Raw genomic sequence first — 17,090 nt, forward strand, 5'->3', positions numbered from 1 at the left:
CAAGAAGAGGCACGCGGGACAGACAATTATTAAGAGAACCGAGCGAGCGGCTTCGACTCAGGTAGAGATATAGCTGCTACATAGGTAGTTGAAGATGTTGGGCAACGAAAGTCGCAGGCAGGCGTGACATTTCGTGACCCGCGCGTGGATGCGTCTCTTCTGTCTTGTGGTGCTTCTTCTTTTCGTTTACGAGTATTATGCGGACGATCTCAAGACGATCGTCGTTATGTAACTAACCGCAAACGGAGATGACTTCCTCGTCGTCGTTCGTTCGCTTCGATTGGATTCCGTTGTGAGGATCCATCTCTACCCGGTAAATGTAGGTCGTTGTGTTCGTCGTTGGTATACGCGGGGCGAAAGGTGCATCGCGATATCTCGGGAAGGAAGACGACACGACAACAAAGAGTAGTAGTTGTCTTGTTGCATCTGTACAAGACTATTTTCGATTGTGTAATCGATAGATACCGATCTAAAAGATTCGTTTCTTTATAGGGTGAAGAAATTTTTTTTATAAAACATGCTCAGCATAGTTTTGCTTACGTACGTTGTGTGTAAAGAATTTTTTATGAATACAAGGACGATAATGTAACAATTTACATTTACGATTATACTTTATCAAATGTAATTGAATGTCGAAAAGCGTTGAAAATCGAACAGGCTATTGTTTCGGAAAACAAAAAAATTTCTACCAAGGTTTGCTTATCCATAGAGACCAATTAACACCTAACGCGCGTTCAACACTTTTTTCTCTTTTTTTATTCAAAGAGCTAATTTATGCGATGTTCGCCGCGTTGTGTCGTGGGCATTACCGAGTATTACCCACGCTCTTTCCGCTCAATCTCCGCTATTCGTGCCTCCTTACAACCGGATTATCCTTGAGAGTTATGTAAAGGAATGTTTTCCTGCCCAGATTGAGGCATTACGCAGGATCGCGGCCAGAATCCGTCGACCGGCGATTATAAACAAACGCGTTTACTACACTTTTTTTTTCATCTTTCTATCCAGTTGAAGCGGCAATCAAACTGCCAACAGAGCATTATAACGTCCCGTAAAGAGGATCCCGTTGGACGTTAATTTCTGTAAGACACGCACGAAGGGGACGAAGAGAGTCGGTCGGTTCTACTACAATTATTTCGAGACGCCTATTTTCGTCCGTCTGTGCCTTCTATCGTGGAATTCTTTTTTCAACGGGCAGTCGGTCCGTTTATTTGTCGTAGACGCCGGGACCGAGCCCGTTTATTTAAATCCACCCGGTCACAGACGCCCAGTTTCGACGTCGCGGCGCCACAAACGATACAATTCAAAATGCAATTTCTATCATCACATTTAAACATCACAAATCAAACCAAATCATTAAAGTTTAACTTATTATAACTCTTCAATTACTATAATTTGTATTTCATTTATACAGTAAAACCTCGATATAACGGACTAATAGGGGAAAGGGAGTGGACTCTGAAGACGTACGCCAAAACCCGAAACTTTCTTGTTCTAGGTCTAGTGTTAGTTCTAGTTTTAGTTCTCTAAAAATACGCAACATAGTGATATCAAATTCTAGCTAGCTCTACCTAGCACTGTCATTAGAACTAACACTAGACCTAGAACTAGAAACATTCTGGTTTAGCCGTCTTACGAGACGTATGGCTAAACCCGAATATTTCTAGTTCAAGATCTAGTATTAGTTCTAGTTCTATAAAAATCTTCTTTCTTTTCTTGATATTTTCATAAAATTCTCGTTCTCCTAGACCGGCCCTTCAGAGAGCGTCTTCGTCACTCAGGTGATCGATCCAAGACACCTTCAAAAATCGCCGCAGGATCCACATATCAAAGGCTTCCTTTTATTGATGATTGACATTTTCAGCGTCCATGTCTCAACCTCATATAGGAGAATGGACCAGACTTTAGTAGTACTTTACCATCCTATATCTGAGGCTGAAATTCAGGTTTTTGTCCGTAAGAAATTTTCGAAGTCTTAGAAAGGTTGTTCTTGCTTGTTTAATCCGGCATCCTATCTCTTGATCCGAGTTCCATCCCTCATTGATCACGTATAACATGTATTCGAGTATATGGAGTATCGTTCCCACTAACTACAATAAATTTTGCTGATGTTCATTTTCAAACCTTGTCTTTGGCTTTCTTCATTAAACTGGTTTAATAGGTTTTGCAAAAGGTTTGCAAGGGGTTCCCTTTGCTTTAATTCCAAAGGGACTATTCAAGATTGCTGTTTCTACGTACAGAATGAACAGCATCAGGATACACCCTTGACAAATGCCCTTTTTGATTTCAAAATCCACAGTTGTTCCAGCAATATTTACTCGGACTTCTGCTTTTTGTCACCAATATAGATTCTCAGTCTTAATAGTCTTATATCCTTTGCATCCAGTCCCAGATCTCTAAGGTATGTTATCATAAGATTGTATTTAACGTTGTCAAATGCTTTCTCATAGTCGATGAAGCACATAAAGACGTCCATTCTTTATCTTAGCAATTTTGTACCAGTATCTGGAGACTAAACATGGCTTCTCTGGTTCTAAATCCAAACTGACTGGCTCCATTTGCTTCCTCACATTGTTGATAAAGCCTTGTGTGTAGAATTCGAATGTAGAAGAATAGAGAATAGAAGAATTCTTTACACGAGGTTGCTAGACCTAGGAAACCTAGCACTGTCATTAGAACTAACACTAGATTCAGAACTAGAAACATGCTTCTAGTTCTAGTTCAAACCAGAATGTTTCTAGTTCTAGGTCTAGTGTTAGTTCAACTTTTAGTTCAATAAAAATATACAATTAAAACTAGAACTAACACTAGACCTAAAACAAGAAAGATTCGGGTTTAGCCGTGCATCTACAGATTTTCAAGTCTTCAGTCTTTATATCGATGTTTTACCATATTTAATTTTCATTCTCACCTTTGTTCTGTTTAAAGGTACTGAAAAATCCCAATCTGGTGCGACAAAAAGGTATCCACTTCTTGCAATCGATCTACTCGCCTGAAACAAAAAAGGAAAATCCATTAGTCATACAGAAAAATTACAAGATGTTTTTTTTAAATGGAGATGTAAAGAGTTATCTTCGACAATCCATTACACGCCTTCGCATAACGTTTGTCATCGTTTAAGCGTGCAAAAATACAATAGAACCTTGCGTCTCGACGAGAGACGAAGCCTTTGTACCGTTGTCGATAGGTTTTCTCGAGGCCCCCGGACTGACTCCCTGACACAGATACCTTTTGCGTAGCCCCCAGGCCCAATCACGACGCGGGGGCCGATACTGCGCATCAATCGTCAATAATCCATCAATAAATGTATATTAATATAGTTTTCTAGAGAAACTTTTCTGCACAAAAATTTCAATATAAATGAATGAAAAAGTTGAGGTGTTCGTTTCCTAGTAGTGTCACGGTTGGAACTTCGTGTCAATCGAAAACTGAGCTGTTGGACTTCCTGTTGTCCATTGTCGGTGACACGTCCAACCCGAATGGCAAAAGTAGAAGCAGGAAGCGCGTTCTTCGCGCTCCACGTGACCGGGTGCGAAGTGAAAATAGAACCCATAGAGAGGTTAGAATGGAAAAGACGAGGGACGACGACGACGACAACTAGTCGTTTTATTTTTCGTGTTTCTAAGCGTTGTGTCTTTTTGAACACACCGTTCCTTCCTTCTCGTAAGCACGCGCTCGCTCGCACATTTACTCAAGACCCATTTTCCACCAAACTGTACAGTTAGGTATGCACGCCCGGAACGCCCTTTCGCGAGCTTTTCAGCAACAAACACCCAATAAAGACGAATACGACGATAACTCGGACAGACGAAAAAATAATCACCGCTCACGACCCACTTACATTAACGACCCAGTTTCTGAACGGTTCTTATCACTGTTCTAAATAGTAGATAACGCTTTTTAATCGAATAACATGTGGGGACGGAAAGTTTAAAACAAAACGTTACATTTTCTTTACCTCTTTGCATATTTTTTTCTTTCATTCGCCCTCTCTCTCTATCTCAATGCGACCGTTCAGGCGCAATAATAATCTAATATGCCTTGGCCGGTCGCGGAGATAGTTCATCGAACTTGCCAGGCCGAGTGTCTTGATAGCGCAAGAGAGCCTCCGCGTACGCCATATGGTCGCGGCTCGCGTTGTTGCCCCATCTATCGAAGGGAGATCGGCGATTGTGCGTTAAGAGCCCACTTTACCAGGTCGGTCAGTTTCTGAGGGGCGCAGACGACGGACGTTCGGAAGCAACGAGGCGGAGTTTATTTTCTACTAGGCCCGACCCTTTATAGATAAAAAAAACATCGTGTTTATTTTATTACGATTCTTTTTCTCGTCGATGTTGTTAATGAAGAAATTAAACGACTTCTTCTAAATATTATTGTTTATTAACAATTTTTCTTAATTACGAATTACAATCAATCTTTTTATTGACTTTCCAATTTATTTATTATTTTGATTTTTTATTAATAATCGTAGTCGTAGCCCACCTTTTTACTACGTTTGTTTTTTTAAGTATTTTGGTTCACAACAATTTACATTACGCAAATATCAGTTTTTTAACGCTTTTTTTCGATATGAATAGAATATTAATTTTTTAATAGAGAAATTAGAGAAAGAAGTTGAGATCATCTAAGATTATGGGTTTATAATTCAATTGAATGTAAGGCAAAAATCAATTTCAACTGCAATAAATAATTTTGCGGGGCATAAAACATTTATATCATTTTGAAACGAAAATAACATTTATAACTTCATTTTATATTAAAATAGATATATTTGCAATACAGGGAATGTGAAAAGTTCGGTACAACATTTATAAATTATATCTTTGTTGTATTATTATGCGTTCGTTTGATATACAGGTGTCTCAGAGTAACCGTGTAAGTAATTTTATTTGAAAACACAGTTAGTTACAAAAATTAAAGAAAAAATAGCTGAATAAATGTGGTTCCTTTATGAATATTATTACTTTTCATTCGAACTTTTTTAATATTTCTGTTTAAAAAATGGACTGCATGGTCTGCATCACCTTGTATAAGTAAATGAAATAATATGTAATACCTAATTAATAATAATATTACATAATGATTGAAGTATACAAAATATGGCTAATAGTGTAATAAATAAAACAGCCCTGACTAGAAAAATCTTTAGAAAAATTTAATTTGCCATCGTTGAATAGATGTAAGCTCTTGAAATTCGCTGGACACTTCACCTCGACGATGGCATTTTCGTTTTTTATTGTTGCATTTGGACTTGCAACTAAGAATCCATACATCCTACAGATGAATAGAGCTCAAGAGTTTGCTGGCAAGTTATATTTACTTTCAAATTTTTTAATGCAAGCCATTCATAGTCTTGGCCATGTTTAGTATTATTATTTCTAGCAAATTTCGAGTACAAGATTGATTTAACTTTATTTAAGCAAGACGTGTCATTTCTCATCCTACATACATCACCAAATCTCGATGCAGTTAGGCACAGATACCTTTCTTGGATCCATATCTGATTGGTACTTTAGCTTCTGGTAAGAATTTGTATTTTATTTCTGTTAATGCATCCATCTTGCAAGTTTCCAATAAATTCTTCTTTCTTTTATATTCTTCGTGTGAAATGTCACTCATAAATTATAACCGAATTGCTATCATTACCCTGATCGGCTTTCGCTACCTACCTGAATTACTCTGTATACACGAGTATTTTATTTTATTGTATACAATTATTTTATAGCAGTACCACTCCGGATGATGCATCGTAATTGATGTTGTTCGAGCGTTTAGCGTTTACAGTCTTTATTCAGTCTTTATTTACTTTTCCTGAAGCTGTAACTAAATTAATTCTTCTTTACCTGCGTTCTTCATAAACTGCTATGCCATGTCACTTGCGGTTTCTTGTAATTTTTGGAATGTTTTTGTTAACATAAATAACAAACACATAACAATAATTCTTCAGCCTGTGTATATCCGGTACCGACAGATAACAGAAACAACAGCTTTCTTCAGTGTAAGCTTCCTTTTTATCCCGCACATAAAACATAAAAGAAATGAGCTGCTAAGCCCTGCTTTTGACTCATTAATAAATTTAATGCGAGTTTTGTTGCAGTTGAATGAATTATTCTCCACCATCAGTATTTGGTTCTGCATCATTTGTATTATTTATCTTATGGTCTCGCTTCAAATAATGTATCGTTTTAATTTTTACTGTGATGGTTTATTCTTTTTAAATAAGTCCTTTTTATGTGTGCCACAGTTTATGCAATAAAATTAATAAAATTTAACTTACCTTTCGGAATGAATACATTTTTCAATTGAATCTCGGACTATAAAATATGAAATTTTAGATTTTATAAAAATTTATATCGTAAATTATTACCGTCTATTACTCCTTTTTCGAGAACATCTTTAAATGCTAAGGGGTAGTTTTTTAGATGAACATACTTACCCATTGTTTATAAAAACTTTACACAAACTAAATTAAACTAACACTATAGTACACAATAAAATAACAACTATTGACTATAAATTCAAAAATTTTGTTAAATTACACAATCATTAGTAGAAAATCACGGAAAATAAAGTTCAAAACGTACTTTTGGAAATGATTATTTTCTCTACCACATTAAAAAGTAATAGATAAAACAAGGAGCTTCGATGAAGAGAGTCGATGTAAGCGCCGCTCAGTCGGCAAGAGGCGGGACTAACGCGGTGGTAATACTTCGTGGGAATCTTGACGGAAAATATTCATTTTTACGCTACCTTTTTGCAATTTTAGCAAATTACAAACTATTCCTTTATAACTAAAAATTTTGAAAAAATTTATTTGAAAAATATTACTATTTTCAAGTATACTATCATGCAAGCTAAAAAAGAACGACCAAATTGTATAATATTGAGGAAAAAAACCCCTTTTTTTGGAAAACTTTAAAAATTTTCACCATGCGTTATGTAGAATTGTTAGAAGAAGCTATGTACAAAATTTCATCCAAATATTTTCATAAATAATGTATGTTTTTTGTAATTTGCCGAGCTGTATGGTAAAGTAGCCTCTTAAGAAAAAAGGAAAAGGAACATTCGACGAAAGGTCGTTCTCTACTTTTCTCGCTTCATCATCATTCTGCAGACCTTTTCTTAATCAATCCACGATGCAACAAAACAATAACCATTTAAAAGTTAATAAATTATTAACACAATAACTGCGCCTAACCCAAAATATATTGCAATGATTAAGAATGAATCTGTTTCTGTTCAATAATTCATTCAGGTGGGTAATAATTCTTTGCGTCAGATTTATTTCGCTTTCAAAAAGTAGTTTTATTCTGAACAATTTTCAAGTCTACGTTATTTAAGTTTATTACCTATTACTCAACGTATCAAATAATTTCAATGTTACAACAGTTTATTTCAATGGTTGCACAATCGATTGCCGCCTCAGGTAAAGGAGATAGCGCACAAGCTTCAGATTAGGAATTGGAAGTGTTGAAATGGTAACTCGTTTTCGATAACGTACTACCAAGAATCGTAAAGCGATAAAAAAACCGAGACTATAATTTTTTTATAACTTTCGTTTTCAAAAGTATTGCCAAAATAAAAAATTTATTTGTTCTGTAAGTAGTTTAAAGAAACAGTGTATTATTTATCAAAGCGAATTTTCTCTCTTAACGTGTGTTAGCAGAAAAGACATTTCACTTCATCGATATTTATATTCCAGTCGCGATTTTCGATGAAGTAATCCACCTGTCGCTTTTAGCTTAACATTTCACTCGGCTCTAGATTTTTTTATAAATTATCTTACAAAGTATGTACGTTGTTTATCAATATTTATGTAAATAAACTGATAATTTATTTACAATATTATAGTAATTTCTAATTCGTTTTGTATGTTTAATGTGTAAGTTATGGAAGAGTTTCTCTTCCACGGTTTAATGCCGCTTAATGAGATTTGTAATTCAACAACGATTTCCGCGTGTTTTGCGCTGGAAACCACGGCATTTCTACCTGCGATTCCATAAACGACGTCTGTTTCAATTTCTACGTTATCCGTTTCGATTATACGCTTTCTAAACACGCGGTGCTGTGTGCGCCTCTTTTACCTCCATTTGACATGGAAACATATACCTACGTGAGCCACAATTCGCCCGTAATGGGTCCCCCTAAACTGGGCGTGACTTCAAAAATTGAATACCGTATACGTTGTTGTTCCGGTACTTTGGTTTGATTCGATTAGATTTTTCAGTGTAAATCTCGTAGAGAATCCAAATTGAAGGAAATAGAGAATTTCTCACCTAAACCGCAACGCTTTCCCATGAAATATCACGGTTTGGTTACGAATAATTGCTTTCCGCGTCGTTCAACGACGCGGGGCCAATAATATTCTTCTAATTATGTTCCGCGCTAATGATGTTTTTGTGAACCGGCCTTTATGCATGGCTAGCTTTCCAATTTTAAATTCGAAATTACATTTTGCGGTTTTGTTCCCGTCCAATCTTAATCAATAGAAGATAATACGGGAAAAGTATTCTATAATAATAATCGATCTTGAGCGATAAACACGTTAACTGCTACCACGTTCCGTGTCGGTCGTAAAATATGTTAAAACGTTACACAATTCAAGTCAATTATTCCTCCTTTTCTTTAAAATGTCCTAGTCCGATTTGAACCGGATCTCGTCCTCATTTTTGATAATCCGACGTTCTCGCATAAATCCGAACGGTAACTAGATGCTAATGAAGTGCAGCTTGGTCTACGTGCGTCGTAAATTGGAAATGGGACCTCGCGGCTTGGCCACTCGGACTCGGCGACGACGATTAATTTCTCGGCGGCAGATAACATTGTGGCCTCCTGGCAGAGCGGCAGGCAGCCAGCAGCAGGTCCGGACCCAACCCATCTACTTGTACTCTTCTTGGCCCGTGCTGCGATGGGTGGATTCGTCGTTTATGCGTTCCTTCGGGAATACAAAGAGTTTTCCTACGACTACGTCGTACTCGACGACGGCGCATAGTCTCACACGCCGCGTAGCGCCAGCCGCGAACGCGCTATAAATAAGTCAGCGTCGAAATACATTTACATACAATCCGTCTGGTCGCGTACAGCCGAGACTAAAATACAAACGAGGAAGCTAAAACTCTCTAGAAGACTAAGAAGACTAAACCCATGCAAAATACCACAACAAAGTTTCACTTTTAAATGCTGTATATTTCAAAACTAAATAGCAAAACACCAGATTTTGTATCGATTTCGATTAACTAACCAAAATACAACCATATCATAAGACTTTTAATAATATGTTACCCAATCAAATCATTTAACACTTCTGTGTAAGTAGGTCGATTCTCTATCAAGTTGAAAATATTAGAAGATGAAAATCTCCAGTTCATGCAGAAACCAATTTATCAACATTAAGAGATGTAAGAACAAGGTTTCCCTAATCTGTATCACAGGTCATAATAGCTTGGATAGAAGCGACAATTCGCATATCATTTGCCAAACAAACAAGGCAATTGGACGATGGCGAAAGGCTAGACTTAGTGTGGAGCAGTTCATCTCGCTTAAGAAATTCAAAGAGGTTCTTTGAAAAGTTAAAGCCATGAATTTATTAGGACTAGACTGAAGCAGCATTAGAGTTCTACTGAGACACATTGGGTTTATCCGATAATGTCGAGTTACGACTATGTTTTGAGAACGAGGCAAAAGTAGTGCATATTTTATGGCACAGATTTGCATCAGTGAATTTTCCTACAATATGTTTCTTAACAAACTTAAAAATCGTCAAAATAATACAGATTAGGATATTTTAATAGCTGTTGTTAGAAAAACATAAAAGAAACATCACGGTTAAAACTATTAAGACAGTTTTTGCAATTGCAGATGATCATCCTTCTTCGGAGATAAGTTAGAGGGAAATCTTTTTCTATATGATTAATTAAGTTTAAATTAGGTGTTTGAGACATACGACGAAATTAATATTAAACAAAGATAAAATAATGTTCTATACTTATAAAAATATAATACTGTAAAATGTAATAATAATGCAGATGATTATAAAAGTTATTTTTGAAATTATATTAGTCAACCCTAAAATTTACTTTCTTTACAAAATAAAGTTTATAGAACATTTTATCGCTTAATATCATTGTTGCGAACATGTTTAAAAATCTAAAATTTTTGCTGCTTAACCTTCTATTGTGTCTTACTCTACTTTTGTAATATGAGATTTATCTATACCGCATGTTATGAACCATAAAAACTACACAAAAAACACATATTTTTTAATTATATCGCGATAGCGTTTGTGGTCATAATCAAGGTTGTGTTGAAAGACAATAGATTTTTTTTGTTTTACTTGTGTTATTCGCAAATATAAAAGAAAACCTTTTCTATTAATATTTTGAACATAGATGAATACCATGAGTGTGTTTATGGTACTATTCTTTAAGAAAATGTTAACGTTTTTTTTCTTGTGTTTAACAAAAACACTTAGAGAAATAACAGCTGATCACTTATCAAGTGGGAAAAAATAATGAAAGTATGTCACCAATTTCTGGCGTACCAATCTTTCCTATACTAGAACAAGAGGGAACTATTGAAAATCAATCATTTTGGGTAATGCTCACGAAACACTCATCAACACCAGATTAACGTTTAATACTATTTGAATTTCTGGATAAAACTTGACTTCTACTCTGTTTCCAGGATGTCCAGTTCGAAGAGATGTTCTTTATGGTTTACAACCTATCATTCAACGTGCACAACCAGAGACTGTTGCCCAAGCAGCCACATATGTCAACAAACCTCGGCAGAATTACATAAAAATCGATATCAATTTCGAAATATGTTTGCAAACGAACCAAGTTTTAATTAGAACTGCCCAAAGGAGGTATTCTCATTCCTGCCATACCGATATTCAGCGGCAAAAGAGACAACCATGAGAGAAGCAAATAAATGCTCGGTGAGGCGAGCCGAATCGATTATTCTTCACCAATTATGATGCTATATAAGAACAGAGAGCTTAAGAAATGGCCCCGAATATGAAGTAGCTAAAAATCTCGTTTAAAGTGAAAACATTTATGGAAACGCACTATGCTGAAAGCTAAGAGAAATTTGGCGTTCACCCCATCTTTTTTGTTCTTGTCTTCTTTTCCCATGTTTAATCTTTCTTTCTTGTAACATAAACATTTTTTTGTACATCCTTTTTTCTTCTTATGACAGCCGTTTCAGGAACTGTGTGGTCGGGAAAACGTTACATCGACATCGGCACGAGCATCTTGATCTGCACTCCTGGTTACAACCCTTGTCTCAGGTATTGTGGAACCTTTCAACGAATCTTCCAAAATCTTCCTATAGCTCACACTCGATGTCTGTTAACTTGTGTGTTTGTTCTTATCTGCCATTGTCTTCACTTTAAAAACACTGACATGGGCTAAGCGTTGAGCTACATTTTATGTCTTCGAAGAGCGGTGAATGAACTAATAGCTGCAAGGTGCTTTTCCCTATCTTAGCCGGAAATCCCTACATCCGCTGGGATCTATGTAAACAAAATGCTTAAAACGGCACCAATGTGACATTCTGTCGATCTGCCACTCCCCATTCACCATCGTATCTTATCCGGGACATAACAAATCTCAGCCGCATAAAGATTTTTTCCTCCTTGGACCAATTGTCTGGACAGTGCCAATGTTGATAGATTTTTATGCCAATTTCACATCATGTTGTTCAGATTAAGGAATGCATTAATAACACTTTAAAAGCTGGTATCTTGGGATTTTTTTGAATTCACCTTAGAAATTAGAGTTTGTTTATGTTGTGGTTGTCATTAAAAGATATTAAGAAAAATAATAGGAAAGACAACTGCTCAACCTCCGAATCTCGATGCTCTTAAAAAGAATAAATAATATGTTCTTTCGAATAAGCACTTTAGATAACTCACAACAACTCCAGAAGATATAATATTACAGCTTAGAGGTCACATCAAAGGAATGATAAGTGCAAATCTTACAAACATTATGATGAATCATTTCTTGCAGCAAAATTCCTGGTCTTGTTAACATACTTTAAAATGAAATCATTTTGCTTTCAGTGCTTATAGTATTTGTTTATTATTTTTTTATCATGTGTTTCTGATACAGTTTCTGGAATATACGAGACATGTTACAGAACTAAGCCGTTCATGGTGGTTTTCCATCATTTACAAGAGAGTTGATTACCATGGATCATTTTCTTTATTTGATGTTGATTAGAATTCTGCTATCTAATCTCAAAATTATAGCTCAAATATTTCATTTTCTGAAAAAATAGGATTGAAATTTATTGTGGAATAAAAAATATAGATTGCGATTTTAAAAATTGTGCTTTCGTTGACGAATTTCGAAGTATTCAACCAATTCTTCCTGCTTATCGGAATATTTTCCTTTGAAATGCTTAATCATCCATGATGATTTCATTGCTATGTTAGAAAATACAATCATAAGATGGTGGTTTTGTGGTGATAAAATTAAACCAAACTTTTTATGTTTAATAGTTTTGCCGGTTTCGATGTCCAAGAAAACGAAATTCTTCAACGTATTTGATAAACTAGAGTTTCTTTACTGTTTGAATTCAAGTTAACTCAAAATATATTCAAACATTGCAACAATCTCCAGAATAAAAAAATTATAATTGGCACTCCAAAACTTGACATTCACTTTCAGATATTGAGCAAGTTTTGCAGCACTAGATTTGGAAAGATTTTATGTTTCGACCGAAAATAATGCGAAGATAATTTACATTCAAGAAACCATTTTTAGTTGAATATTATTATGTTATTGTAAACCATATTGTTAACTAACACTTATTAAGAATACCGGTAATATCAGTATTGATAAGATAATGAAGGTTGGTACGATAACGTAAAATGTTTATAGTCAGGTGGGAGTGCTAGTAATAATAAAAGAACAAAACGGTCGGAAGCCAAACATAGATAAGCCGCGTATAGTTAACTTATTATCTCTTCGAATTCCGTTGCGTCGAGAAAACAATAGCTTTTGTAAAAAGCGGCTCTTTCGTTGGAACGTCAGTTCAGAACAAATTGCTGTTCGGGCCGTCGAGACGCGCGTAATCGACTGAAAAAAATTGCGACGTCAATTGAATCGGCGATTTTTTTCTCCAATTAAGACTCGAATCGCTAACTTTCACCAATTAAGGCTAATTACATATAGCTGCTATCTCCTTTAGTGCCCGTTTTCTTTCTGCTATGGATTGTATTTCTCTTTTATAATTACACCAAACTAATTGGAGAGTTATTGATCGTCAAATGAATGCTTTTTTTCTATTTGTTTTTATTACCACAATACCAGAACTTTTCGTTTTAAAAACATGAAAGATATTCTACAGCGGCTTAAAATGATTTTTTTAAATTAAAAGTAACAGTTTGCAGTGTGGTTTTTTATAACGGCGTCTCTCTTAAGGCGCCACCGTTTCTAATCGATAGCGATCGAATCCTAATTGATTCGGAAAGGAACAGAAAAAAAAATAATTAGATTGGAATGTACTAAATTTTTTAAATCGATTTACGCTACGGTTAGTGTTCGATTAATATTTGTCGTGCAGTAACTCATCGTATCGGGCAGCACACATGCATAAAACTAATTAAAACAAATAGGTAATTAAGCGTCAAGGACGGGGGGCCGACCACCTCAAAAATCCGAGACTCAGCGGAGCGTCTGGGGTCCTCCTCTACTCTATCAGAGAAACACGTGTCGAATGCATCATAAGCGGCCACCATCCGACCACAGCCAAGCCGTCTTTATCTTTTCATCTAAATTCGAATCCATAATATCTTTTCGTATACGGGAGAGATTTCACACATTTATTCTTATCTTGTTTTCTTTTTGTAATAAGCGTAAATGAATGTTTCAGAAGCTTTTGAATTGTATCGAAAAGATTTTATGTTAGAGATTACAAAAGCATCCAGTATAGAATTATTGAAACAAATCAATTTAATATGTATGGGTGGAGAAGAAGAGTTGGTAAAACTGTAGAAGCGTTCGTTAGCAGGTTGTTAACCCTAGTCATTGTGTCCGAAGATACGTGAGATTCCTTCAAACCCAGTTCAAGACTAGCGCACTTACGCGTTCGACGCGATTCGAACCCAATGGATAGGATAGAGACGGAAGACCACCAACGGTTGTGACATGGTGGGGGCACGAAATACAGAAGCTTCGTCACAGGTGTTTGTCGAGATACCAAGAGGCGCGTGTTGTTATCTCTTTCCTTCCCCCCTCCCCCAACAAAGTGATAATGAAATTTCCAATCAATTTTGCACATTAGTTTTAAATTTGGTAAACACATAATCAGAAATAAACATCATCTATGTGTTAATGAAGCGTTCGTCATTATCACCTTTGACAGACTGTATATTGTAAGGGAACCCCACGGTGTTTTCTTCGTTATAACAACTTACCCCCATCATGGGCAGGGTCGAGAGGTTGCGATCGGTTTTTTGCGTGGACATTCTTTCGGGTCCCAAAGGCTGTTATTGTTGATTTGATCGTTTTCGCTTTCGGTTTTTGGAGGAGGCGACCGGACGCAATTGTGTGTTGAATTTGTAGGACACGGACTCTTGTCTGTCTTGTCCTCTACCTGCCCGAAATGTTGGGCGGGGTTCGTCCCACGCGTGGATACGAATCTTTTTCCACTCTTCTTCAACGACTTTGTATGTTATTTATTTTTTTAATCTTCATTTTTAGATTTTTTTTTTATTATTTTTATCCTCATATTGCTAGCACCGCATTCTTTTCTTGATGGTATTCGAAATTGCTTTTAAAGTTATCGATCAGGTTAAAATTTTGAAACTAAATATCAACAAATTATCAAATTAAACTTCGTAATCTTCTTTTTCTTATTTATAATTAAAAATGCACCTGGTACTTGGTTTGTCGGGTTCCTGTATACTTCGTTGTATACTTAAGGTAGAGATAAGGAGATTTTATCTAAAAAGCAAAATAACTGCATATCTATCAAATCAAGTATTAAAAAATTAAATATTTTATATGAAAAACCCAAATTTTTATATCAGAATATCAGTTTCTCACCATTTAAGGATTCTTTTAGCTATCAAATATGTTTCCTGCCTCCAAAAACAACTTTTCTGAATATGTATATAGAACTTCCATGTGCAGTTAAAAACTTCTTTGACATCGACGCCATAATTGAAAGCTTGTTTATTTGAATGAGTTCCTGATTAAAATGATTTACTATCTCTGACTCCAGATTAGTAAATTTATTGTAGTTTCTGCCACTTCTTTATAACAATCCCAAATCGTTTTGTTTTGATTATTGTCAGTAGGAATTAATATTATCTGCAATATGCTTAAGGGTAAGTCATTATCTTCATTTTCATTCAAATTGCTAGTTAGAAACTGGAAGGCCAAGGGACGAGATAGAAGAGAGGCCAAGATCCATCAAGGGTTGTGATGCCAATGATTATGAAGATGAAACAAAGTTTTGTTAAAAACTGAATCTCTTATTGGTCTAAGAAAATAGATGAAATAGATATTTTTTGGTTAAATTCCACTTACATATAGTTAAATTTTTTTCTAAAATACCTGTCAAATTGTTGTAAAGTTGGCAAAATTAACAGGGAGTTTTGTTATATAATGTTTTGAAATAAATATGTTACAGTGACGTTTGAGCCGTTGATTACTATGTAGCACGTTTTTACAATAAATATGTACTTGATTAAAATGGTATTTATCTAAAAATTTATTAGTATTTTAACCTCAACTATTTAGTTACTGAAAATGTTACTAAAAATCAGGAAAACAACATAAATTTTATAAGGGTCCTAGATAATACCAACAGAAACCCTAAAAAATTTACATTGACAAGTATTATAAAAAAAAACGAACTATATCTAAATATTGAAACCTTGATAATTTCGAAATGTTAAACGCATGATAATTACGGATATTAAATGCGATTAAAATGCAATTAGAATTTCTTGGAAATAACTCAAAGCATACCATTCGATATGATGTGCGAATGATAATTTTATTGTATCCACATGTGAATTTAAATGGTCGTCGTCAAGTTAACATAAACGTTATTTCTAAAACGAGGTCGCAGTCTATTCAAAAGAATATAGCCCCAAGTAATCGGAGCCGACGTTATATCTCCAGATATTCGTCGACATAACCTCAATTACTCTTACCGCTTGTCAAACGTCATTTACCCGTCATTACGAAGATTCATTACGTTCGACGAGATGAGTTATTGCCGCGACGATCCAATTCCATTATCGCGCGTCCCGATAAATAATAAATAAACGCAACGCCGCAGTATAAAACAAACCTTGAGGAGAGAAATACAATATGCATGTAGTCCGGGGGGCTCTGCATAGTCGTAGAGAAACGATTTCTACGCAAGAGTGCAATAACAACGGGAACTCGATCGTAAAACCAGTAGCTGACGTCGGTTACGTAACTATCTTAAACAACAATGCACCTGTTTGACGTTTCATGCGCGGATTCAATCTTCTGCTTGCTTTTATCAAGATTTATTGGTTTTCTTCAAAATTAAACCTAAAAAAATATTCGCAAGGGAATACAAAATATACGTGTATCAAAAAAAAAAAAAAATTAAATAGGGTAGGTCACGTCTGTATGAATATAGAACCGAAATAAATACTACATATACGTGCGTGTGTATGGTTAGGAATGTAGCTACATGTAGCGGGACTCACTCGGTTGCATTCCAGCGCCTCTGCCGAGTGCTCCTCTTTCTGACGGAAGCAGTTCGAGCACTTGGTCTTGTGGAAGATGTTCGGGGCGAATTTCTTGCACTGGGACATGTCCGAGGAAACCCCGGCTCTATGTTGCTATTCCACTTCCTCGTCCTTTTAACACAGTAAATCTCGAATGTCAGCCCCCGAATTGGCGGCGACTACTTACTACGAAGGACATCGCGTACAACTGACACGAACCAAAGTCATATATCAAAACGAAAAAGAATATAAATGTATTTGAATAACACGCGACGGGGTACTTTCGCAACTTACGACGATTTCCGTATCGTTTGCCTTATTCTTTTCGTACTGACACAACCTTACTATGTCACTATTACTCGTC

General features: G+C 35.7%; 1 protein-coding gene across 1 annotated transcript in view; it reads right to left on the bottom strand.

Moving 5' to 3' along the window:
- LOC111414687 (myosin phosphatase Rho interacting protein outspread) overlaps positions 1 to 17,090 on the bottom strand; it is a 59,321-nt gene extending 42,231 nt beyond the window's left edge. Inside the window, exons 1-2 of the mRNA XM_023046090.2 lie at positions 16,706 to 17,090; positions 2,909 to 2,989 (exon numbers count right to left, since the gene is read on the bottom strand). Of these exons, the coding sequence (XP_022901858.2) occupies positions 2,909 to 2,989; positions 16,706 to 16,813 (189 nt within the window). The 5' untranslated portion in view covers positions 16,814 to 17,090. The remainder of the gene's footprint in view (positions 1 to 2,908; positions 2,990 to 16,705) is intronic.

Source organism: Onthophagus taurus, chromosome 6 (genome assembly GCF_036711975.1).
Source record: "Onthophagus taurus isolate NC chromosome 6, IU_Otau_3.0, whole genome shotgun sequence".
NCBI lineage: Eukaryota > Metazoa > Arthropoda > Insecta > Coleoptera > Scarabaeidae > Onthophagus > Onthophagus taurus.